Below are 27,477 nucleotides of genomic sequence, written 5' to 3'. Positions count from 1 at the left end.
TCTGCATTACTCACATGGACCTCATCATTGCTACCTTGTTTTGAAGTTATTTGTGTGTACATCAAATCTTCCCTACTGAAATATTGACTTCTAGAGGATATATATTAGATCTGGTATGTTTTTGTATCCTCCATGGTACTTTATATGTAACAGGAACTTTAAAAATATTTGTTGAATTGTTGGATAAATTAATGAACCCAAAAAATGTTTAGTGATCTATGTTGTAGGTAAACAGCTATTCCTAAAGAGTTTTAAGTCTGATGTGGTGAAAGAATGCTTATCATGCCTTAACCAGTGCCTTCCTTTTTTTAGTTATCCCTGGCATGGGGTAACCTGCAGCCTCGAGGCCACATGTGGTCCTGGAGGTCCTCTGGTGTGGCCTTCTGACTGAGTCCAAGTTTTACAGAACAAATTCTTTTATTAAGGATTTGAGCCTGCTGGTTAATTTACTAGTTCATCAAGATTCTACTGTGTAGAAAAGGCCTTCATGTGCTGTCTATGATAAACATAATAAATGGAAATAGTTTTTTTCCCATTTTTCAAAGGAAAGTACAAAATGTCATATTATTAATACCTAAAAAGGTGATTGAGAGAAATAAATAATTATGGGCCTATATGCCTGCTTTCTCAAGTATACAAAAACTTTATAAGACCTATCTTATACACTTATCATTATCTTAAACTACACTTAGATTGAGGACATTCTTGATGAGAAGATTAGTAGAGAATAAGGAGGTTTTCACAACTCATATTCTATAATGGACCACATACTTACCATTACACAATTAACTGAAAGATGAAGAGAATGAGATCCCCCTCATGAATAAGAATTTAAATCAGTAGAGCAAAGTTCCACTTTAAAAGCATAACAAAGTATCTCCCATCAATCTATAGATTGATATTATTCAAGATTTCTTTAAAGACATAACAAAAAAAACATATTTTATGAGTCTCCAGTCATCAACAAGCAAGGAATAAAATAAGAAGGGATCTCCAAATCTAAGGATCTCAATCTTTATCCTTCCTAATCTCTCTGCAGCATTTGACCCTTCTGTATATTCTTTTTATCTTTGGGTTTCTCGGTTCTCCACCTACCTGTCTGACCTCTGTTCCTCATTCTTCTTTGCTGGATGATCATCCAGGCCATCTCTACTAACCATGGATATCCCCTGGTCTCTATCATGGGCCTTCTTCTATTTTTGGTCTGTACTATCTCACCTGATGATCTCATGTCCTCCTATAGGTTAAATTATTATTTCTATGCAATGATTCTGAGATTTATGCCCTTAGCCATAGTCTGTCTTCTGAGCTCTAATCCCACATTATCATTTTGAACTGGATGCCTATAATCATCTCAAACTCTAGTCTACACCTAAACTCATTATCTTTTCCCCTAAGATCTAACTCTCTTTAGAATTTCCTTATTAACTATCAAGTGCACTACTTTCCTCCTAGTCACTGACATTCCCATCATCCTCAACTCCTTTCTCTCTCCCTCACCTCACCTATCAATCAGTTGTTTAATCTTGACACATTATCTCTCATCTATGTCCATTCCTTTCTATTCAAATGACTATCCATCACCCTTGCTAGTCAGCTATAGGAAATAAAACAATGAACTTGGAGTCAGGAAGACCTAAGTTTGATTCCTGCCTCAGACAGTTATGTGAAATTTACTTAACCTCTGTCAGCTTCAGTTTCCTCATCTCTCAAAATGACATAATTAAAAATAAAATCTACCTCACATGTTTTTTTTTAAAGAATCAAATGATGTAACATCTAAAGTGCTTTGCAAACCTTAAAGGGCTAAATGCTCGATATTATTCTTCAGACCCTCATCACTTCTCACCTAAACTACTGAAAGAGCCTTCTGTCTGATCCCCCTACTTCATCTCTCCTCATCTTACCCATCCTCTACATAGCTAGCAAAATGCTTTTCCTAAACATCAGGTCTGACCATGTCATCCCAGTACTCAACAAATTCCTGAGGCTCCCTTATTGCCCCTGAGATAAAATATGAACTCCTCCATATGGCATTTAAAGCTCTTTATAATCTGTCCACTTCACACATTTCCAGTCTCCTTACACATTACTACCTTGCACACACTTTAGGTCCAAACATCCTGGCCTACTTGTCATTCCTCATGCAAAATGCTTCAATTCCCAATTCTCTGTCTTTTCACTGGCTGGATGCTTTCTCTTCTCACTTATACCTTTTGGAATCTCTGGTTTCCTTCAAGATTGCTAAAGCTCCACTTCCTCCAAGAGATCATTCCTGGTTCACACAGGAATTAGTTACTTTGTGACTGTTTTGTATATGTTTTATATGTGTGTACACACATATACACACAAATACATACATACATACATATTATCTATACGTGTGTATGTGTGTATTCATCCAGGCAATTAGGTGATGGAATATATAAAGCACTGAACTGAAGAACCCAAGTTCAAATCTTGCCTTAGACATTTATTACTGTTTGAACATGGGAAAGATTATGGAATTAGTTACTGCATTTTAGTTACTGACAATATCATCAGGTGAAAATAATCATGATTCTTAACTGATATACTCAAATAATTAAATAGATCTGTAATCATATCCATTTGAATGTTCCCTTTAAAAATGTAGATCATAGCCCATCCATGCTGTCCATTTTTTTCTAACCTTGTCCATGTCTCCAGGTTAACTAACCTGAAAGGATTTCAGATTAAGTCCTGAGCAGACCCGTTCAAGAATTTACCACCAACTACCTTCCTTACACCATATACTTTCTCAAACATATCCTACACTTTCCTGACTCTGTCCCTCCTCCCCAATATAAGTTGTTGTTCCTGTTGAGTCATTTTTTAGTTGTGTCTACCTCTTCAAGATCCCATTTGGAATTGTCTTGACAAAGATACTGGAGTGATTTGCCATAATATAAGTATCCCACTTGAAATCTTACCAATATATTAAAGTCTGGTCCAGGAGTGGGGAACAAATCCTTAATAAAAGAATGTGTTCTGTAAAACTTGGACTCAGTCAGAAGGCCACACCAGAGGACCTCCAGGACCACATGTGGCCTTGAGGCTGCAGGTTCCCCATGCCTGGTCTAGTCTCAGATCACCTCTTCTATTTAACCTTTTATTATTCCCCCCAACCAGAATGTGATCTCTTCTTCCTGTGAACTAGTAGAATTTTGACTATGTTTCTCATGAACTGTATCTTTTTATATCACTTAGCACTTAGTTCAGTACTTTGTATACAGTGAGCATTCAGTAAATATTTACTGAATTAGACTTTTTAAGGGTCCAAATCTCATCAATATCCTTTTTTAAGGTTTAGGTTATCTGGTTCTATGTGTATGATGCCACTGCTTAGCATAATGCCTTGCGTATAGTAAGTATTTAATAAATGCTTATTGAATTGGTTTAGGCTTTTGCTTTTATGAGGAGAGCTTTTATGTGGGGAACAAATCACTAATAATAATTATTATAGCTAGCATTTATATAGAACTTTAAGGTATGTAAAGCACTTTACATATATTATTGCTAAGTAAGCTACATATTCCTGAATGTATTGAGTCAGAACTTGGCATTTGTGGAAAAAGCCGTTAGTACTCTACTCTCAGTAGGTAACCGACCAAGGATCAGAGCCTTGTCTTAGACAAAAGGACAAGGCTTACAGTTTCACTGCAATGCAGCTTAATAAATTTGATTAAACTACTTCATGATTTTCCTTTATCACATTCTATTTGCTGTGATCTGTAAGATCAGTGGTTCAGGTTAACTCTAGCTCTGAATTTTTGTCTTGGTAGGTGAAACTTGACGTTCTTTAAACGCAGTTTTTAATTAAATACCATCTAGGTAACTTCGCCTGCTCCCCTTCTTCAGTGTGTAAAGAGGTTCACGTGGAGGGAGATTGACTAGGATTAGGAATCTATTTCCCCACGTTACACTCTTTATTCTGAGAACTACAAAGCAGCCTTGACAAAAGACCAAACCTCTCTGACTACGATGCTGGCGTGTCTCACTTTGCAGCTGGCTTCTGCAGAGTTTCTCTTTGATCCAGTGTCTTTGGAAGTTTCTTACCATACACTGAAAAACAGGTTGGAGAAACTTTAGTTGATAATGTTCTAGGACAGCCTAAGAGATGGAGAATCTTAGCTAATTAAATTTTATAGTTTTGTCCAAGAATTTTTTCTTCAAACCAACCCTTGTTGGAAATCCATCTAAAACATATTAGTATACATTCTTGTTTTAAGATAGTGAAAATACTTGCACCTCTGAAAATGCAAAGATTATGCACTCCTTCAGGCTCATCATTTTGAACTTCATTTCTCATTGTACATTATTCTACGGATAAGAACACATCAATCACCAAGTATTTATTAAGCATCTATTATACGTCCAACACTGTAGTAGTTCCTATTTCTAGAGCTGGAAGGGACCTATCCAACTCCTTCATTTTATAGATGAAGAAACTGAGGAGGTAATTTGCCCAAGGTCACGCAGGTACTAAGAGTCAGAGATGAATGGCGATGCTTTCATGACTCTAGAGCCAGAGTTCTTCCCACACTACTAAGCTGCCCCTTGGTTGGTTTGATTATAAAGAAAATTTAAATTCCAAGAAATGAATTGTTGAATATAATATTGAAATAGCATTAGTGACTCCATTTTGCCTTTATCCACCATTTTGTGAAATTAAGTTTCAAAGTCACCTGGGTTTGGAGACGTCACGAGATTATTCCCCCCTCCCAAGAGTCACCTAATTTAAAGAATGTCACAAAAGAACCACTTTTTCCGTCTCTCCTCAGTATCTCCTAATTGTCTCCCTATCCCCTCCAGCGAACTCTTAATCTTACCTCATTGTTTCCTGATACCCTCCTTTAATAAGTAACCAGGTGTCTTAACCCTTTCATCTTGTTTTTCATTTCCTCCAAACTGTGTATTAACTGGGTAGGGACCAAAGTTTGGGGTTCTTGGCTATGGATAGCCTTAAACCCACTTTGTTTTGCAGCTGCATGCACTGCTAAATAAATTGTTTGGATGATAGTTGGTTTCTTTACTTCAATGTAACATAAATGGAAGGGCAGCTAGATGTGGGTTTGATGGTAACCCCCATATCCAACAGTCATTAAGGGGAGTCTCCTTAAAGAACTCTTATGCCTTCCCTGGCAGTCTAAGTTGTGATAAAGTTGTGAAAGGAACTACTATCATAAACAAGTAAGTGGAAGAAATCAGAAATGAATTGGCTACCAATTACTTTTATTTCACCCTGATAAAACCAGATAGGAGCAGATAGGTGGAGCTGTGGATAGAGTGCTGGGCCTGGAGGCAGGAGTCCAAATCTGGCCTCAGACACTTACCAGCTGTGTGACCCTGGGCAAGTCACTGAATCCTATTTTTCTCACTTTCCTCATCTGTAAAATGAGCTAGAGAAGGAAATGGCAAACTATTCCAGTATCTTTGCCAAGATAGTAAAAAATGGGGTCACAAAGCACCAGCAACAACAATGTAAGTTAATCTTGGTATGTATTGTTGTCTTATGATTTTCCTCTCCCTTAAAATATACTCTGGAAAAATTTTGATTAATTAATGATTATGGATCATTGGATTCCAATTCATTAAGTTTTCATGATACATATCTATGCATACCATCTGTTTTTCTTTCTCTAAGAGTTTTCAGACATATTATATAGATTTTATTAATACTCACTTTGACATTTTATGGGGGAAACTAACATTTCATATGTTAGCAACACTGATACCTTAACATGGTTGTGACATTTGACTAAAATTCATTTTGGTACCTTGAAAATATGAGGCACTTCATCAGTGTTTATTGAATTAAATTGATATAAAATGACACTGAATTCAACAGCACTAACATGTCTTTGCATTACAGGTATTCCTCAGTTCACTAATAATCTATGTTTCAAAAGTTTGCCTTTAAGTTGTTTGTTTAGAACTTGTGATGCATTTTCTAATTTTATCAATGTTATGAGTATTCAGTTCCCACTAGCTTATGCTTACATAAGAAGTGTTGTAGCCAAACTCACAAGGATAGGGCTGTAGAATATGAGCTCCAGTAGTTCCTAGTAAATGGGAAAAGCCTTGAATTAAGGCCCTCTCATACAAGCTAAGTGTGGAACTACTCATTGCCAGAAATTTGTCCACCAAATGTTGAATTTTTCAACCAAACCTCTTGGAAAATTAAGGTGCTGCTGTTTGTATTGGCACTGAGAATACCTACCAGTTTACATCAGTGAAATTACAACCGTTTCAGAGTGCCAAAGCCAGTCACTGACCTTTTTTACTGTATTAATAACACTAGAAAATATTACTATTTTAACGGTGTTTCATGGGAAATCTCATTCTGCGTTCCAACTCAGGACTCTGTAGACCATCTGGGTATCCCTCACAACCTTCTTCCGCACTAGCTATAGAAGCCAGAGCAAAAGAAGTAGGCATAGCAGAAAATAGAAAAGGGGCTTCTGGCCTGGAGACATCAAGGTTTTTAGCAGGTGGTAGGGAGTCTGGGTCTTCCTTGGGCAACACTAGATCTTTGGCATTGGCACTAGGAGAGGTTTAAGTCTTTGGCAGTAGGTGGTTGGTTGTCTGGGTTGGCAGGAAGTAGCAAGGATACAAGTCTTTAGTAGCAGTTGTATGAAAAAAGGGTGAAGGGGAATAAAAGAGAGAAGAGGGTCATTCCAAGAAGCTTCAGTGGCTGAGAAGGGATAGTTCTGTAGGGAAGGGAGTTCCTACAGCCACACCAGTAGGAAGGTGAGTGCTCATTTGGGGCAGCAGATATTCAACAGTCAGGGAATTTGGGATTTACTGTATCCTCATTATAGCAGTTTATATATGTCAAGATCATTACTTAATTGATTGCTTTTTAAATATCTTTCTGCTACACCTTCTAAAAATAATACTGGATCTTGACTTGCAGACAGTATGATTTTCTTCAGACAGCTTGATTTGGGCAGAGGATGGGGGTGGGGGGAAGGCCACAGAGGGAGTCCAATTCTGATTTCTTTGGTTAGTAGTCCTGCTTGTGAAAAATCAGGGGACAGCTAGGTGGCACAGTGGATAGAGTGCCCTGCCTAGAGTCAGGAAGACTCATCTTTCTGAGTTCAAATCTGGCCTCAGACACTCTGTGACTATTGGAAAATCACTTCACCTTGTTTGCTTCAATTTCTTCATCTATAAAATGAGCTGGAGAAGGAAATGACAAAGCACTCCAACATGTCTGCCAAGAAAACCCCAAATGGGGCCACGGAGAGTAAGACACAACTTCTGCTTAGGATCATACATTATATCTGGAAGGGACCATAGTGGTCATGTAGTTCAACTGTCTTATTTTTCCAGATGGTGAACTGAGACACAGAGAGGTTAAGTGATCCTTAACCTGTTGCCCAATGTCATATAGGTAGTAAATAACAAATCTAATATTCTAACCAAAGGCATCTGACTCCAAATCCAGAACTCGTTCGTCTTTACAACACAGCTGAAACCAGGCTACCAATGCAGGTCAATACCCATTCTGCAATTTATAGTCTTAAAGACTCACCTGGGGCTTGGGGAGGTTGAATGAATTGAGCAGTCACATAGCCAGCATGTATTTAAGGCAGAACTTGGATGTTTCTGACTCTGAAAATGAGCCATCTGTCCACTATTTCATAGAAGAGAGAGGAGTTCCCACAATGTCCATGTGCTTGTCTTCTAAACATGTAGCACCTCCTGCTTTCAGGTGGTTTCCCATCCAAATACTAATCAGGCCCAATCCTGCTTAGCTTCCAAGATCAAATGAGATCAGGTGCAATCAGGATGGTATAGCCTTACAATCTATTGAATATTGTGTTTAGTACATTTGCTGTATTATATGTTGCATACATAATGAGATAGCATGACATCATGGATACAGAACTGGCCATGGCATCAGGAAAGCCTCAGTTCAAGTCCTGCCTTTGGAACCTAATCGCTTGGGATCCTAGGTAAATAACTTAATCCCTCATTACCCCAGGCAACAAAAACTAAAAGCTACAAAGTGGTTGCTAATATGCATTGGTAAAATGAGTTTCCTCACTGGGAGTTCTCTGTATTCATGAAATCACAGGCCTTTATCTGCCCTCCCCAAATATTGCACATCTAATAGTACGACTAAAAATGAGCACTGATTCTTCTATTCCTTTTTTTTTCCTAAATTTTAGTTTAATGTTTGAGTAGCAGATGCTAACTTTTTGTTAAGCTTGTTTTGAAGAAACTATTCGTGTTGTTTATCCTTCATTCTTGAAGAGCGTCAGTGAAGCTAAAGTGTAATGTGGAATAGTGCCTAATTGTTCAGTGGCCAGGCTTCTTTATAAGGAAATCTCTTAGGGGTGAACAGGAAGTCAATAGTGTTAGACGGCACTTGGGGGGATGTGACAGAGGGATTTTGAGTGGCTGCATAACCGTTCTTCCCTGGAACTGACAAATGCTGAGCATGGTTTTCCTATTTTTGCCGCTGCCACGAAACAGTGATTAATGCCAAATTAGTGCCTTGTTCTCTGACCTCTTAGCATCCGCTGCTGTTATTCTTCACCTCCTAGAACTGTTTGCAAATACTAGCTTCTCAGGTCATCTCCTCTCATCAGTGACTATCCCAGGCAACTGGCAGGTTGTTCATTTGATTGGCATCCGTTTCACATTCTTTGCCCTGTTGTGAATGGGCTTCTTAGAATGCACTTCTTAGAAATCTGATAACCAGTCCATCATGCTCTATCATTTCATAAAAAGAGAGTGCCAATAGGAAAATCAGTAGAGAATGTGAATCTTCAAGGTGTTTTAGCACGAAGTCTCAAAGGACTGACTGGCTGTTGGTACAAAGGGTTCGGAAGAGAAGGAAGAGTGAACATCCCAATTCTTCCTTGCTGTGGGAGGCGGAGTGAGGAACTCCTAACCAGGAGGGATATGTTTTATGTGAATTTGCAGTTACAACAATTTCTATTGCTAATATATCGCTGCCTTGGCGTATTCATTTAAAATGAATGCAAACCTCTGAGATGAAAAGCAGATACTGCTTTACCAGGGAAAGAAAGAATACAGAGAGCTGTGGGAAATTAGTGTTGAGAAGAAGCCAGTATGTTATCCTAGTGTGGTCTCCCAGTGGCTGGAATCATGCCTCAGGCCCAGCGGGGCAGTGCCTTTCATTTGCCAGTTTCCTATTCAGTTCAGTCATAAATGGTGGCAAGCCTCTTCAGCAGCAAATATTGGATAAAACCATTTAGATTTCCTGTGATTTCATTTCTCTCCTTGATACATTCACATTCCTTTATTAAAATTTTTGTTTTTAGAAATGGTTTATTAGTCTTTTATTTGAATTAAATGCATGGTTCTGTTCAGCCCAAACAATTGTTATGTACACTGCAGGCAGATAATTTTGCTGTTATGTATGTATTAGACATCTAAAAGAGCAGTCTTCAATTTTTTTAATCATTGTCTTGTCAAAACATGAACTAAATCATTTACAGTTTTGGTGCTTTACAAAGGAGACTGAGAATTGAGTCATTTACTTTTCTGATAAGAAAAGGGTTTTTAAATGGCTCTGATATAAAATTCTGTTAATTGAACATATTTACCCCCAGGGAACCAAATTTAAGCATTAAATAAGAAAACTAGCAGCTCTTATTAAAATAGTTTGCACATAGGATGAAACACAACAGGAAGGGCTTTAAATCATAAAAAAGCAGTAAGCATTTGATTTTTTAAATGCTCAGCAGTTTAAAACCTCTTGACCGCATAATAGGTTCCCTTTCTATTAGGATATAGCCCCTTCTCTTCACTAGGGAAACATTCTTGTGAGCTATGTGCTCTGAATGAAAAGAGACTCGGTATACTTAAGAACTTTGCTTATATAGTTTAATGAAAGCCTTTGAAAATGGCCATGCTCAAGATCTCCTATAAGAAGATTAATAATTTTGAAAGTGTAAGATTCCTAGGTTTCACAAAAGCTTGGTCTGACATGATCTTTCATTTGGAATTCTCTCGCTATCACTGTTTCTTTCTTCAAAGTGGTTAGTTTAGAAGTGCAGAAATCTGAGATATTAGCATGGATATGTCTTCTACAGAAGCAGGTGACACCCTCTCTGGAACCCAATAAATAATCATCACAAATGGCTATGTCCAAAGAAATTAATTAGCCTAGTGACCAGCCCTCTAATGATGAGCTTCTTCAGGTTTATCTGGGCTGGCCCAATGCAGACAGATATATAGACTGTCAGGTCAATAGCTAGGCCTTTCCAACTTGGAAAGACTTGCTAGAATTTTTACCCTACTGACATAGCCTTGAAGGATCCAGGGTTGTCTCCATGCTATGGAGGGCATCAAAGTAGAATTTTATTTGAGTAAACACTCAAGGTATTTACATAAGCTTACTTTCTTTCTCCCTTATAGGTGATATTGATACACCTGATATCATGGCTCCTGTCATTGTCATCCCTCCAGGCAATACAAGTGTAGTGGCAGGAACCAGTGAAGTCACATTGGAATGCATAGCCAATGCAAGGTATTGTGGGGATTAGGGATAAGAACCTTATGTTAATTCTTCACTTGGTGCTTTTAAAAAACCTGAGACAGTTTGTTCTTTTTCCAATAATAAAGAATCTTGTTGCCTAACTACATTATGAATATAGCACCTTTTAGAAACTAAGAAGATTATTTTTCCTTGACCAAATATGGAGATGATACACACACTTCTCAGTCTATCTATAGGTTATAATGGAGGTTCCACATGTATACTGGAGGGAAGAAGAGAAGTTCAGGCCCAGTAAGGACTGATTTTCCCTCCTCTCTGATGGTAGTGTTTTCTGTATAGTAAAATCATTTCTATGACTGAGTTCTAATGGCAGTACCTCCTATACAGTTGAGTTCCACCGAAGTTCTTTTTTTTTTAATATTCTTGTTTTTAAAATAAGAAACCAAATCATTAGGACTTCAACTCTGTTGCTACAGTAATTACCCATCCTTATTCAATAACCCTTGAGATGAGTATAGCTTTGCTTCCTGACGTAAAGAATGTAGAATTGTATCAATGAATTATATACCAATGTCCATTGTTCATGCTGTTGAAGTACTTTCTTTGTTGAGCAAGTGCTGAATGAAATGTATTCCTTATTGCTTGTCAATGTAATTCAGAAGGATAATCAGTAATGATTTTTGTCCTCACAGACCTATTGAAGAATTGAGCATGACTTGGAAGAGAAATGGAGTAAAGATTTCTAATGGACTTCACAGTTTGGGAAGACGACTTACGATCACGAACCCAACATCCTCTGACATTGGAATGTACATCTGTGAGGCTGAATTAAGAGGAACTGACTTTGAGCCAGCAAGAGCAAAAGCCTTTCTTTCTATCATAGGTAAAACCAGTGACAGGGAGCATTATCCACCAGTATTTCCACTTAGAGTTAAAGAGTATATGGGAAGTACAATAGAAATTAAAGTTAAATATGCATTTCATTGACCTTGTACTTCAACTCCTTCTGAGGAAAGGGGACAGAGGGGGTAAAATGGGGTTATCTTACAAATTAATTCAATCATTCTTTTCTATGAATACAAATCTATTAAATACTTTATAGCAACACTGATGTTATTCCTAATACCCCAAGAAATTTTAATTTAATCATAAAGCTTATGAAACACAGTAAAATCCTTATCATACAATTCTCATATCTTGGCTTTTAATGCCATTAAACCTTGATGTGAAGCCTAATTTGTACTTCTGGTTTTAAGATTGTCAGCATTCTTTCTCTCACATCCTCCCCCTCCCCTAGAAAAAAATTTGTAGGAGAACTATTTGACATTGCTTCTTGCTAGACTAATAATGGTGTAATGAGAGCAGAGATGCTTGCTGGGAATAGGCTAAGTAATATTATAGAATCAAGAGGAAGGGGAAAAAATAGCTCTCTCCACTTACATTTATAGAGTACTACCATTGTCGATGTTAGGTAAAATCTACCCACGCATATATACCTGAAGGACTATGTTGTCTACGATCACCAAAGAAACACTTAATTCATTATTAGATATTGATAAGATTGGGTTAAATTGTGAGACAATTGATTTTATTTTCAGTTACTAAAATATTTTTAGCTCTACTTAAGTTGCTACATTTGATATTTCTTATAATCTGCTTCTCTTTCTTAGCTTTCTCTCGACGCCATAGTATGACAAATATGAAGCAGCTGCTGGTCTTCCCTTTCCTCCCCCCAAAATAAAGTAGATGATTTCTGAGGTGAAGACTGGTTATAATAATGATAACCTTTATTCACATCACTTCAATAAGCAGTAATATTGAGAATAAAATATTGTCCAAACAATAGTAGATTATCACATGATTTTTTGTCTTAAAACAGTTTTCTTTAAAGCTAATATTTTCTAATAAATTGTTTAAACAAACTTTCTGGTATTAACATAGTGTTTGAGACAGTTTGCCTTTTTTTTTTAAAGCATGTTTCATTTCCTTAAATCATTGGAAGAAGTGTGTATTGCATATGAAAAGTAACTAAATATGACACTACACAAACCTGTCATCACTTAAAATGAAGGCTGGAAGTTTTAAAAGCATGAGAAACAGCTGCTTTTGAATCATAAATCATTGCCGAGTCTATACATGAGATCTGAGATGGTTTTTTTAGTAGCCATTCTCATGCACCCACTAGCTATTGATAGAAATCCTACATTTTCATTCCAGGCAAAAGCATTTTTTTCATCAGAGTTGATCTATAGTTATATCAGTACAGCACACTGTAAGTTGAGCCAAAATTAAAATTTCTAATCTGTAAATCTCTAGTAGACAGTCTGTATTGTATTAAAACATTTTATGGTTAATTTAAACAAGAGGAAAAAAAACTTCTCTCTCTATAAGCCAACATGCTAGTTTCAATCACAATTCCTTTCTTAATATTTAAAATCTATCATACAAACCTCAGTTTTGCAATTACTTCCAAATACCAAAGCAAATTGTTGTGTGATTTTTTTTATTTCCTAGAATTATCATCTCTCAATGTTCTCTCTTTTAAACATGAATGAATATATGCCATTTATTTATGGTAATGATTTAATTCTTTTTCTTATTCATAAGATTTTATTGTGACAGGTGCAATTTTCTGGCTTGCTGTTAAGTTATGCCTCAGGTAACATAGAAAATTATCTTTCTCAGTTCGAAGATGTGGGTTTGATGGTAACCCCCATATCCAACAGTCATTAAAGGGAGTCTCCTTAAAGAACTCTTATGCCTTCCCTGGCAGTCTAAGTTGTGATAAAGTTGTGAAAGGAACTACTATCATAAACAAGTCAGTAAAAGAATGCAGAAACAAATTGACTAACAATTACTTTTATTTCACCCTGATAAAACCAGATAGGAGCAGATAGGTGGAGCTGTGGATAGAGTGCTGGGCCTGGAGGCAGGAGTCCAAATCTGGCCTCAGACACTTACTAGCTGTGTGACCCTAGGCAAGTCACTTAACCCTGTTTACCTCAGTTTCCTCATCTGTAAAATGAGCTGGAGAAGGAAATGACAAACCATTCCAGTATCTTTGCCAAGAAAATCCCAAATGGAATCATGAAGAATCAGACACAACTGAATAACAATAATAAAAAAAGATGATTGAGTTGCAGGTGTTTATTCAAAACCTAAGTGTTGCCTGCTGCTATTCTTTTTTATGAGTTTTAAGTTAAAAGATATGAAGCAGCTTGGTGTAGAGAATAGAGTGCTGAGTTTGGAGTCAAAAAGACTTGGGCTTAAATCCCACTTCTGACCTGTCTTAACATGGCAGGTTGCATATCCTCTCCAAGCCTGAGGCAACTACTTAGGACCTTACCTTAGAGATGGGTGGTAATTTACATCATTGGAGAGCATTCCTTGTCTGAGAGGTTGGTTCATTAATGGAACCCTTGATGTTCAAATTTGAAGTTCAAAATATATAATGAATCATTGTCTGACCAGCAAAGGAAAGTATTATCCTGCAAAATGCAAATAAGATCCCAGTGGAAAGATTCCTGTTGTTGATATATTCCACTGACTCCAGGTGCTTTTTAGCATGAGTCTATCTTATAATTCATTTATGTTTATTTGAGAAGCACTTAAGGTGTTTCATTTGTCTTTACATATAAACTATAGAAAAAATGCACAAGTTAATCATTGACATTTTCTTACAGCCATATAAATGAGCTGCAGGCCAGTTTACCAAAGAACAAACTGAGAAAGTAACAAGATGTTAAATTTATAGAACAGTGTTTATAAAGTAATAGAGAAACCTGTGGTAAATATTACAATTAACACTTAACATCCATGGTATCTGAACTAAGTACAATTTCAGGAGTGTTTTCTAAGGATGAAAATAGGAGTTTAGCCTTGGTGGAGAGAACTGGTAGAGAAGATGTGAGAAAAAAAATAAAATGAGCCCTCTTATCTTCCTTTTTATCTGCTCTTCTATCTCTCTATATCCCCTTCAACTCTCTTCTTGCAATAGGATCATCCTACTTTATGAATTCTGATCAACAGCACCATGGTTGGAATGATGAACAAAAACAGAGAGAAACAACAGAGATCCCTTTCTGTATTAAGCTCTATAGCTCTAACAGATCCAGGCACCCTAGCTTTTGACAGCTTTGGGGAGAAACAGAAGCTAGTTTCTGCTATGAGTACTACTCAGAATGGCTGTTTCTGGTCATCCCACTGTCCTGGAAAGCCTGGAATGAGAGTAGAGACAGAGTTCATCTTTGTTGATGTCTCTCCTGACACCAGAAAACCTAATTCTTGAGTGCCTTGAGAATCACTGATGTTGATTGCTAATACTACATGAGGGAACAAGAAATGTGCTTGGTATCCTCTTAGTTACCAACAATTGTTTCAAGAGTTGCATATCTCCTAGACAGATGTATAGGAGGCCTGAGCATGGTGGCTTTTTTTTTTTTAAATCTTAATTTTTCACAGAGGATGAAACACCTTTCCTGATTTCTTCATATAGTTTTAACAAAGACGAAAGAGATGGTTCCAAACTCTGGTTTTATTAGCTGCCATTATAAATATTTCAAGGGGTAGTATGTTCATTTGTCGATGGTATAGCAGTTTTAGATAGAACTGCTGCTAATTAGAAAAGACATTGTCATTTCCACTTACTATTTGAAGATTGTGTCAGAGTTTGTGCACAGCTAAGCTAAATGAAAACAGATTTTTTTTTTGTGGTTAGCTCAAAATCTTTTAATGGTCGTTTCACAACCATTTTTCAAACAATCTTTTATTATATCACACAATGTATGTGATAAGCTGAGGAATGAGAGAAAAATCATCATAACACCTCTTCTATTTGGTTAGAATGAGAGATGAAAAGTGACTGAAAATGAAACCTATACAAGTTAAAAGAAAGTAATGGAATTACCACAGGAGCAGCCCTTAGTGACCCATGTAACTGAGCACACTTTGCTCATTTGGCAGCTACATATGTCCTCCTCTGCCCACTGAATTCCCAATAGGTGTGTGTTTTCCATGGTCACTGCCTGCTGATTTTTAATAATGTGACTGCCCCAGGTACTATAATTGAAACCGAAGAAAAGTCCTTGCTGACCCTTGGAATTTTGTCCTTCATCCCAGAAGGAAGTTGCCCCAGGCTTGAAATGATTTACAAATGGTAACCATGGAGGAGAATTTCATGAATAAATAGACATTCTTGGTTAGTACCCAACAACATGTAATTATTAAAGAATGGTATATAGAGGGAAAGCCTCTTAGACCGGGTCTGTTCATTCTTGACTTCCCTTGCCAATCCCTGAAGTGCTCACCAACTAATTATGTAATTTTGTATGAGTCATCACTCAACCTTCCCCAGACCTCTTTTTTCCTCACCTGTAAAATGAAAGAGAAAAGTAGGTGATCTCTAAGGATTTTTTCCAACTCTAAGTCCACCTGAATAACCCTAAATGGTAAACTTTACTTCCTGAGATAAAAGGGTGGCTGCCTAAGGGTAATCAGCAGACATCTTATTATTTGTTGTGTAGTCATTATTTAGGTTTTCAAGAATAAATGTGCATTGCTATTATTAAAATGTGCTAAACCACGGGCAGTTTGTTGATTTTTACCTTGGTATGTTTTTTCATTTTCCCTTCCCTTTAAATGGATTGTGGTCATGGTTATTGACTGATTACATTCATAATGACTCTAGGAGCATGACCTATGTAAAAGGGCCTCCGTGGGATACAGCTGTTGTATAGTTAGAATATAAATAATGTTCATATCATTATTATTGATTGTGGAGGCATGTCCAAATGGTAAAATTATGAGTATGCAATGAGGATTAGCTTGAGCCAGCCAGAAACTCATATTTTCCATTATTTCTTTAGGCTAGTTTTATGCAGCAAAGCTAAATAGAGAATTATGCATTTAACTAATGAATTTGGGACCACTGAGACAGCCAGGGTAGATAATTCAGGCAAATTTGTTATCCTTGAATTATCTAGATAATTATAAAACACTATCCTTAATTTTTGTCTCCAGATAAAACCTTTATTTTCTTTCTTCTTTTCTTTCTTTCCAATCCTCAGTATTTGTTTCTCCCTTTCCTCTAAACTAAGTTCTTGTTTTAAGGATACACAGACAGCCTGCCAAGTTATATTATCTGTATTCAACAAAATTACAATGAAAATAAACTGCTTTGGAAGACAGTGCCCAGAAATTAATTATCACATAGAAACTGAATTCGACAGCTTTTTGTTATCATGATAATGAAATCACTACAACCTTAACACCTGGGGAAAACCCGGTCATGCCATTGTTGTGTTTTTGCCGAATAAACTGGGACTAGTATGGCAATTTACTTCCCTCTGAAATTCTATGTTTAATAAAACATTTATTTATCTATTTTATTTATTTTGCTACAGAGGTTAACATTTTTTGAGACATTCTTTTTGTTTCTATTTGGTATTTATCAAGTACCTACTATGTGAAAAGTATTGTTATAGGTTCTGGGGATAAAAAGACCAAGCAGTCCTACCCTTGAAAAGCTTTGGTTCTACTGGGAAATGCAACATATGCAGAGATAAGTAAATACAAAGTATATATGAAGTAATACAGGGGATGCTAACAACTATTATTTCCTTTTTATCTTACTTGTACATATTTGCTTGTTTTTTGTCTCCCCCATTAGATTGTAAGCTCCTTGAGAACAGGAACTGTCATTTACCTCTTTTTTTCATATCCCCAAAACTTAGCACAGTACTTGGCACATAGTAGGAACTTAATAAATACTTATTGCCTGCTTGCCTGACATCAGTAAAGGCTTCATATAGACAAGTAGTACCTGAGCCAAGCCTTGAAGGGAGCCAGGAATTCTAAAAGGCAGAGTTGAGTAAGGAGAACATTACAAATATACGTAGGAGAGGAGAGAAAAAGAGAGGAAAGCAGCATATGAAAAAACATAAGAAGTGAGTGAGGGAGAGCACAGCCTGTGCAAAGTCATGGGATGGAGAGAGATGGAATATCGTGTGTGGAGAGCAGCAACAAGTAGGCCAGTATGGCAGGAATGTAGATAGTATGGAGAGGGTCATGTGAAATCAGTCTGGAAAGATAGATTGAAACCAGATTCTGAGGGGTTTTAAGTGCCTAGTAGCAGATTCTATACTTAGGAAGGCAATAGAAAACCACTGAAGTTTCATGATCAATAGAGTGGCATTTTCACTTCATTTTAGGAAACGCAGTACATATAAATCAGTCTCAGTCCTACTCCTCTAGCCCTAACTATGTTCAAATGATCTGATAAGGTCCTCATTCCCTCTGCTAAACCTATTTTGCTACCAGAGAACAGTTTGGCCAGGGTAGGCATCAGGACATCGATGGCCAGGCAGCCTAAACAGATCAACATGGACTCAGCCACCTGGCCGTGTTCCACACTGCCATCTGGGCTTCCCAGGTAGATTTCCACAAAGTCTGCCTTCTTAATCTTGGGGTATAGCTGACTGTTCTCCCAGGCACATATCCAGTTGTTCTGAAGAGAGAAGAGAAAGTTTGTTGTTATTTTGAATTCTATTCAAGTATTAAATATGTTTTGATGAAGTTGAATTGCTAAGGCATTTACAATTTTTTAATATGCTGCACTTCTCCTCTGATATAGGCCCAATGACGTGCTATGGCACTTTATTTGACATGCTTCATGAGGTGGTGTTTAGTGTAGATACTGAAGCAAACTATCCTATAAAATACTGTGCTGTAAATATAAACCTTTATGAACCTCTTGGGATAGTCCTTCTGAGCTGTGAATTAAGATATTCCATGATTCAAGCTCATAAACTCAAAAGTAGCCTCTGCAATGACTATTAATTTGCTGGCTGAAATCTTGGATAGAGATTGCCATTGGATATCCTCTCTGAATTCACAGTTTATGTAAATGGTAGTAACTAAGGATACAATGTTAATAATATTTCACCTATTTTTTTAAACTCATCTTAAGGTTTTTTGGGTACTGGATCTGTAATTTGATCTGAGCAGAGAACTCTAGGTGAGGGAGCGCTCTCCAAAAATATAGATAGTAATAATAACAACAACAATAGATAACACTTATATAGCACCTACTATGTGCCAGCCATGGTGTTAAGTGCTTTTCAAATATCTCATTTGATCCTCACAGAAACCCTGGGAGATAGGTATAATTATTATCCCCATTTTACATTGAAGAAATAGGCCAACAGAGGACATGACTTGTCTCACGTAATATAGCTAGTAAGTAGGTAAGGCTAGATTTGTGCTCTGTCCATTGTACCACCTATGTAGCTATGCATTCTCAATTTATAGCTTTAGAGAGATGCCTACGGTCAAATAGCCAATATACATCAGAAGGTGAACTTGACCCCAGCTCTTTCTGACTCTGAGGCCATCTCTCTGTCCACTACACTTATCACTGACTCTCTTTGAGAATATTAAGAGTTTTATTTTTAAGGACCTTCAATAAAAAGGATTCACCTACCTCTCTAGTGATTTTTTTTCTTTCTGTTTTAAAGAGCCTCCCTATTTTACTGCTGAACCTGAGAGCAGAATTCTAGCCCAAGTGGAAAAAACCGTGGATATCTTGTGTCAAGCAATGGGTAAGTTTCAAAGAATCTATTAAAAGAGTATAACCAAGATAAATGACATGTTTACTATGTCTTCCTTTGCCAAGCAGAGCTTTGACCTAAGGTCACTAGCATTCTATTTGGAAATATGTTTAATTGTTTGCTTTGTCACATGCTAGGTGGTAACAGCTTTTAGTAATGTAGTTTGGTATTTATATTGGAATACTCATTATCCAGTGGGCCAAACTGTCTCTATTTCTTCACAATCTGTGCTTTAAAGGTTGATTATCTTTTATTTTGAAACACTTTAATTGATATTTACACCATGCTTGTCAGGAGCCCAGTTTCTAGTCCCTCGCTATGAGCATGGGAAGGTGAAGATTGGGACCTATTTGTACTAGTGATAGGTGAAGCATGGAGTTGTTAACATTTTCACTGTTATAATAGAACTCCATTATAACTCTAGGACTAAGGACAAGATAATACCATCATCAAAATCTTTCCAGATGTCTAGCCAGCCTACACTGGCTCCCACTGCCTGAAAGTCAGGCATTACTTTGACCCTTTGCCCAAGGTTTTCTGATAGCCTTAAAGGGGTTGGAAATGTTCAGTGTCACTGCTGGTTCAAGCCTCCACTGATTGTGTTCCCTGAATTTTAGGGGATATCCAGTACCCTAGTTCCATTTAACAGCTTAACATTAAGATTTGCTTTTTTTTGTGGGGGAAGGGGATAGGATTATTTTATATACAAATGACAGTGCTGCTACAGGTTTTTATTTCAAACACTCATTAATATTTTCTTTTTGCTTTTACAAAGGAATATTTACTTCAAAGGTGTTGCACGAATAAACATACAAGCAATACCCCCACCTCAACACCTGGATTTTTAGAGGCACTTTTGGCACTGCAATCTTTGGGGAGGAGAAAGGGATTAGGTTCACAGCTTAACTGAGTTCCTACAGAGCATAGTTCCACCAAGTTTCAAGTCTAAAGCTCCTGTGGGCCCATGTCCAAGCACTTCGGCTTTGCAGGGTATCCCTACTAGGCTGGCAGGAATACCCACACTGAAATCCTGGCTCCAAATTTCACATGGTTCAAGCTTCCCAGTCTAGGACTCCAGTGCTTATTTCAAGAACTGAAAATGACAAACGAAACAGACTTAAACCCCAAGCCATTTGACAGAGTTCCTAAAGGGAAAGGAGAGAGGTAGCCCTTCCCCCTACTCAGCTCAGGGCACGATGTTCATGCTTTGGGTGAATAAGATCTTCATTCGGTGGATACTGCTGGAAAGAGAGAGCACCTGTCTCAGTCTGGTAGTTTTAAAGACTCAGCCAGTTTTAGTTATGCAGCTGTTGCAAAAGGCTGTTCCCACCCATATGTAGGGTAATGTCGAATGTCTTCTCCCAGATGCAGGTCCCTGATGTCTTCCACATAGGTGACTCCATCTTAGGTGATCTGGTCATGTGCAAAGCCTCATTACACAGAGAAATGTACTGTTGTGGACAGTTGGGGTATGATTTGATGAATAATAGCATGATGTAGTAGAAAGAGCCTTGGCTTGAATTCTTGATCTAGCTCTGCCATTAACTTTTGTGTGACCTTAGGAAAGCCATTTCATCTCTATGGATTTCAGTTTCCATATCTTTCAAATGAAAGTTTTATATTAGATAATTTCTAAGGTCCTATTGAGCTTTAATATATGCTAGGATTCTTCTGTGTTGTAGAGCTGAACCCAGCCTGATGGTTTGCAGTTGGGCTTTTCTTTTTTCTTTTCCTTTTCCCTTTTTCCTGCCAAAATTCCATTCCAGTTGTTGAACAAACAGCAGGGTCATCCATGGTATGAAAATTGGACTATAGATTTCATGCCAAAAGGGACCCTAAAGGTCATCTAGCCTAGAGGTGTCAAACATGCAATCATCTCTGTCTATAAAACTCCCAAGTGTGGCCTAAATCATATTAAACTGTAATTGGGAAATATTTAACAAAATAAACAAAGATACAGTAGAACATAGATAATGTTAATGTGTGATTTTTCTTAATCAATATGTGGCCCACAAGGAGCCTTATGTACAGGGTAGTGGCCTTTTGAGTTCAACACCACTGTTCTCATCCAACTCCAGCATCTGAGAGATGAAGAAATGGAAATCCAGAGAAGTAAGTTCCCCTAGGTCCCATGGTTAGTAAGTAGCAGGGCTGGAACAAGGCTCAAGTCCTCTGACTCCAAATCTATCTGTTTTTCCATTGTATTCCAAAATAGACTCGAGTTACAAAAGATGGAAAAGAACTTTATAATTATAAAGGTGATTAAGCATTTGAAACAAAAGAGAAATAGGGATGTTGTCATCCTTAGAGCATTTAAGAATATGCTAGACAGTCATCAGTCTTCAGTAGTTTAGGTATGGTCCTTCATAATGTTAGAGGACTTGATTCTCTATCCTGTTATAGTCCCTTCTGGTTCTATGATGCTACAAAAGGATGACCCCTAACATAAAAGGCTCGGGGAAAAATAGTAAATTTCAATTAATAGGATGGTAGGGGCTATCTGCCAAATCCAAGCTATAGGAAAATGGATTTTTTATTGTTTTAACAGGAAATCTTACCACTTTTCTGCCTCAAGTGTGCATAAGGAGAACTATTCAGTTTTATGTCAACCTCTTTTTCATCACTTAGTGATAATTCATATTTGCCCAGGGGGATTTTTGACAGATGAATTACAATCACAGTGAGAATTCACAACATTAGCATTTACACTAGCTCTATATTTACATGTTATTTAGGTTAAGTCTACTACCTAACAATACATCAAGCTGGACAACATCTGTTGTTTCTCTTATTGTTTTCCTCAGATATGATTAGGTAAAGCTTTTAATGAATATTTCATTAATGAGTACTGCACTGTAAATTCTGGTAGAAAAAAAATTTAAATATAGATCTAGTATGCACTTGCATGATAAACATACTCCATTTTAACTGGATAAATTTAACTTTATGAATCCAAGAGTATAGATGAATATTTTAAATTAATGATATTTGTAATACATGTAACCACAGGTAGTTATCTTTCCAGACAACTAGTCTTCATTTCTGATGACGATGAATGACATTATTTCTTCAGTGAATAATGTAGAGACCAGCATGTGACCGAAATTTTCTTTCTTAGTGTCCTTCTATGTGCTTTGGATAATAGCATCTGATGCCCATAGGAGTTCTTCTATTAATAGCCTTGATTTCTAGATTCTTTGTCAGCCCAAAATGGTTTTCCCACGTTCAATATGATTTCGCAGAACCATAATAATGTTCTTTGTCAAGGAGTGTTCACTCTGCCCCATATTTCAGCCATATTCTCTTAAGTGGTTAGAAAATCAGGCTGTAGCTCTCGCTACCCTTAGCCAAAATACCAGCTTCTTTGGAACTGATGCGAAAGAATGTGACTGTGGCAGAAATGAAGTGGCATACTTCATCAGTTTCTCTCTCTCTCTGTCTCTCTCTCTGTCTCTCTCTCTGTCTGTCTCTATCTCTCTGTCTCTCCATCTCTCTCTCTGTCTCTCTGTCTCTGTCTCTCTCTCTCTCTGTCTCTCTCTCTGTCTCTGTCTCTCTCTCTCTCTCCTCCTTTCCCCCCAGTACTTAAAGTTCAAGAGTTACTCACAGGCCCATTCACATGCTCTGATCAGCATGGGAGCTTTGATCTTGCTTTACTTTTTTGCCTCAGCTGGTTTGCCCCTCCTTGGCCAATTAGCTAATCTCCTTCTCCTGGGTACTCACCCACCATATTAATACTGAACATAGTGCCAACTCCCAGTCACCACTGTTTACCACAATGCTGACCACGTCACATCCTTACTCAACAAACTACCTCGACTTCTTTTTTCCTACGAGATCAAAAATAAAGTCCTCTGGTTAGCAATTAAGCCTCCTTACCACCCCATCCTTTTCTACCTTTCCGGTCTTCTTAGATTTTACCCCCCTCTACATACTCTGGTGGCACAGTGGATAGAATGCCAAGCCTGAAGCAGGAATACTCATCTTCCTAAGTTCAAGTCTGGCCTCAGACACTTACTAGCTTTGTGACCCTGGGCAAGTCACTTAACCCTGTTTGCTTCAGTTTCCCCATCTGTAAAATGAGCTGGAGAAGGAAATAGCAAAACACTCCAATATCTTTGCTAAGAAAACACCACATGGGGTAATGAGGAGTCAGGCACAATTGTAAAACAACTGAACAACTAAACACTGTACAATCCAGCTTTGTTGGTCTGCTTTGCTGTTCCTCATACCAGACACTCCACCTGACTGTGGACCTTTTTGTTGACTGTCTCCCTCCTCATCTCTTACTCCTCCTTTCCGTGACTTCCTTCAAGTCCCAGATAAAATTCCATCTCCTTCAGGAAGCCTTTCCTTATGTTCCTTAATTCTTTTGCCTTTCAGTTTCCTCATATGTAGAATGAGTATGGTAATTAATAACACCTCACTCATAGGGTTATTGTGAGGATCAGATAAGATAAGGTAGATGGAGTACTATACAAACATAAAAGAAAGTGCTGTAGAAATGGGATCTTTTAAACCACAACTTCTCTGGGCCTTATAAAATGGGGGAGTCTCAAAGGTCCTTTCCATCTGTAACAAACATTCTATGTTCTGAATTTTTCCCTGGACTATAAACTGGTTTACCACACAAGCAAAAATAGAATACTTGGCAATAGTATTTTTGTTCATTCTTTTTTGTTGCTGTGAATTTTACAATCAGCAAACACAAACGTTTCAAAATACAAAGAAGAATAGGAAGGAGGATTGTACAAGGAACTATAAACTTCTGTTATGTAATTAAAAAATAAATGTTAAGTGTTTTCAAAAAATTATATTGCCTTCGCTTTGTTGATTATCTCTAATTTATCCTGTCTATTGCTTGTTGTCTCCCCCATGAGACAGTGAGCTCCTTGAGAGCAGGGTCTGTCTTCTGCCTTTCTTTGTATCCACAGTGCTTAGCACAGTGCCTGGCATGGAGAAGGAGCTTAGTAAATGTTTATTGACTCACTGACAGCCTCTGGCAGCTTACAGCCTCAACCTCTTCTAGTATCTGGAATTACAAGTGTGCACCATGACATCTAGCCATAAATTTTAATCTTCAGTCTGGTGCCCTGTTCTCCTGGCTAACTCAAACATCCTCTAATATGGTATTTCAGGACAGTGGAAAGCACCTCACATGAAGAGTAAAAGTAAACAATGTGGTCTTGGCTGTACAAGTAACAAGTTCTATAGCATTGAGCAAGTCACAATCCTTTTGGGCTTCAGTTTCTTCATTATCAAAGTGAGAAGGGTTGGTGTACATTATCTCAGACTCTTTGGAGCTCTTTAAAAAGATGAATGCTTCTAACTCTCAGCTTTGGTATCTGTTCACCTCTAGTATAATGATATGCATATGGTTGCTGAGAGAGGGGATATGAGCATTAAAAAAGAATCATTTCTTTTATTGTTTTTTTTTTGGTTCATTTTCTTGGGTAAATGCCACCTTTTTTAAAGCCGACAAAACTCAGTGATTCTGAGAATATAAAAATTTTAATATATTCATAATTTTGAAAGAAGAATTTATAATACTAAGGGATATTTTGGGGGATAAGATTTCTATTCAGGAGTTTAAATTGCCCTAATGTAGAAATGGTTCAGGCACTCAATGTTTTTATAGTTATCTCCAAATAAATGGCATTCTTAAGTTCTCCCCATAACCGGAGCATGTGCTGTTTTTGCACAATTTCTTTAGGATAAACTCCTGGGATATCTTATGGTATACATTGAGCTGGCCTTTCAGCAGAGCATTGCTATCATATAATTTATTACTTTCTTTTAATTTTGACAGTGTAATTCTAGTAGCATGGGAAGTGGTTACTCTTTGTGAAAGCTACATGATGTAATTGCTATTAGAGAGTTTTACATGAATTGGTTGTGTGTTTACCTTTGAAATACATGTTTTTTTTTTTATATTTCCTAATCTAATAAAAAGTGACAGGGAACATAATTAAAGCAAAGCAAAGGATCTGACAACCCATTATCTTGAAATATTCTGAGACATTGTTTATTAAAGAAAACTTTCTGTACTTGCTGAATAGCTTATGAGAAAGGCAACATGCAGTAAGGAAGAGAGGGATAGCTTTAAAGATGGGAAGCTCTGATCATATCTTATTCTTCATGACCCCGTGGATCATAATGTCCGTAGGGTTTTCTTGGGAAAGATACTGAAGTGGTTCTCCATTTCCTTCTCTAGTGAATTAAGGCAAACAGAGGTTAAATGACTTGCCTAGGGTCACACAACTATTAGGATCTGAGGCCAGATTGGAACTCAGGCCCAGCACTCTATCCACTGAACCATCTAGCCGCCTCACACACACATATATATGCATACATATGTACATATACATATACACCTGCACATGCATACACACATACACATGAGAACACATGTGTACACACATACACACACAGGATACCAATATATATGTATATATATGCACATATATACGCAGACTCACACGAACATACACATACACACTTATTCCTATACCACATGCTCCACCTCCCCATCCCTGCTGAAATTCCATGTACTAGAGATGATTAAAAATGTTTTCATTTGAAAACTCAAAATCATTCCTCACCTATACAGAAGGTATCATGGTACAAAAAGAATGCTAAATTTGGAATCAGAGAACCCTTCAGATTCTACTTCTGACATTCACTATGTATGTGACCTTGGGCAAGACATTGCTCACTCCCTGGGCTTAGGTTTCCTTATTTGTAAAATATATAAATAAATTAAATTAAATTAAATTAAAAGGGCACTGGACCAGATGGCCTCTCTGGTCTCTTCAAGCCCTAGAGTTATGACCCTACACCCTGGGTTCAAATCCCTGTTTAAGTCCCTATATTTGCTTTTTCATCTTTAGCAAATCACTTTCCCTTTGGGCCTCGGTTTCCTCATCTATAAATTTGGATGACATCTCTGAAACTGCGGACTTGGAGAACTATCATATACCTGAGCATTTAGCCCACAGTTAGGCCCCAACCAGCTAGACCCTTGCTCTAGCCCTGCCAAAAAAAACCCAAAAAAAACCCAACAATCTATGAATGGAAACCATTCAGATTTATGGAGCTTAGTTTCCATCATGCTTTCAATATTTATTTGTTCATTTACCTCATATTTATGCCCTGACCTACTTCTAAAAGTAGTGACATGATTTTATTATTTAAAAAAATTATAACTAAAGCAAGTAATAAAGTTCTAATTATATCAATGCATACTATAATGTGTATGGATATACTACTATAGCTTCTAGGTGGTGCTGTGGATGGAGGGCTGGGCCTGGAGTCAGGAAGAAAGACCTGATCCAGTCTCAGATACTACCTAGTTATATGACCCTGGACAAATTGCTTAACCTATCTCTTCCTCAGTTTCCTCAACTATAAAATGGGGATGATAATAGCAACTACTTTGTAGGATTTTTATAAGGATAAAATGATATAATATCTGTAAAGTCCTTAGTGCTGAGCACATAGTTAGTGCTTAATAAATATTTGTTTGCTTTCCCCAATGTAACTCTGAAATGAGGGTGTGATTCCTTAAAAGGAAAATGCTTTCTAAAAGTCAATCATTTTTGCTGCTTTTTTCAGAAGGTAACACACAAGTCCAGGGCTTGGATTTACTTATAAATGTATATAGCAGGACACTCATTAAGCTATCGTTACATCTGCTTATAGGCCTTAATCCACACTTGTATAATCTCATAAAGCACTAACAAAGAACAAGGACATGCTTTCACATACACAAAGCAGCATCAATAATGTGTCATCTTTAAATGCAGAGACAGAAGTAGACAGACAAACAAGGAGCGAGGGAGGAAAAGTGAGAGAGAGACAGAGAGAGAAAGAGAGACAGAGAGAGAATTGGTATAGTCAATTCAAATACTAGCACCGTCAATATGCAGCATTACAGTCCATTTCTTTTCAATCAATCAATAACTCAGTAAGAACTTATGTTCCAATTTTGTGTCAAGCACCATGCTATGCTCTGGAAATACAGAAATCCCTCCCTCTCTCCCCATAAAAGTCTTTGTGCTTAAGGAACTTGCATTCTATTAGGGTAAACAACAAACAAACATCAGTAAGTACTTTTTTCCAAATTAAAATATTTTATAATTTTGTGACCCTGGGCAAATCACTTAAGGTTCTTAGTGTCCTAAGCAACTCCCTAAGACTTTAAGTTACAGAACAATCACAGATTTCAATTGATAGAATACAGCTGATTCAACTTCTTCAGCAGGAGTTTCACCAATGAAATCACAGATCTAAACCAATGATAGATAGATAGATAGATAGATAGATGATAGATAGATAGATAGATAGATAGATAGATAGATAGATAGATAGATA

General features: G+C 37.3%; 1 protein-coding gene and 1 pseudogene across 3 annotated transcripts in view; one reads left to right on the top strand and one right to left on the bottom strand.

The window, feature by feature from the left end:
- The window catches only part of SDK1 (sidekick cell adhesion molecule 1), a 1,114,226-nt gene that overhangs the window by 740,675 nt on the left and 346,074 nt on the right, over positions 1–27,477 (top strand). For all 3 annotated transcript variants that reach the window (XM_027874762.1, XM_027874760.1, XM_027874761.1), the window contains exons 7-9: positions 10,420–10,531; positions 11,194–11,384; positions 19,015–19,098. In XM_027874762.1, the coding sequence (XP_027730563.1) occupies positions 10,420–10,531; positions 11,194–11,384; positions 19,015–19,098 (387 nt within the window). The remainder of the gene's footprint in view (positions 1–10,419; positions 10,532–11,193; positions 11,385–19,014; positions 19,099–27,477) is intronic.
- Positions 7,714–7,832, bottom strand: LOC114052512 (annotated as a pseudogene).

This window comes from Vombatus ursinus, unplaced genomic scaffold (assembly GCF_900497805.2).
Source record: "Vombatus ursinus unplaced genomic scaffold, bare-nosed wombat genome assembly UNPS02014807.1, whole genome shotgun sequence".
Classification (NCBI taxonomy): domain Eukaryota; kingdom Metazoa; phylum Chordata; class Mammalia; order Diprotodontia; family Vombatidae; genus Vombatus; species Vombatus ursinus.
Note: the sequence above shows the minus strand (reverse complement) of the source record. Positions and strands in the feature narration are given on the sequence as shown.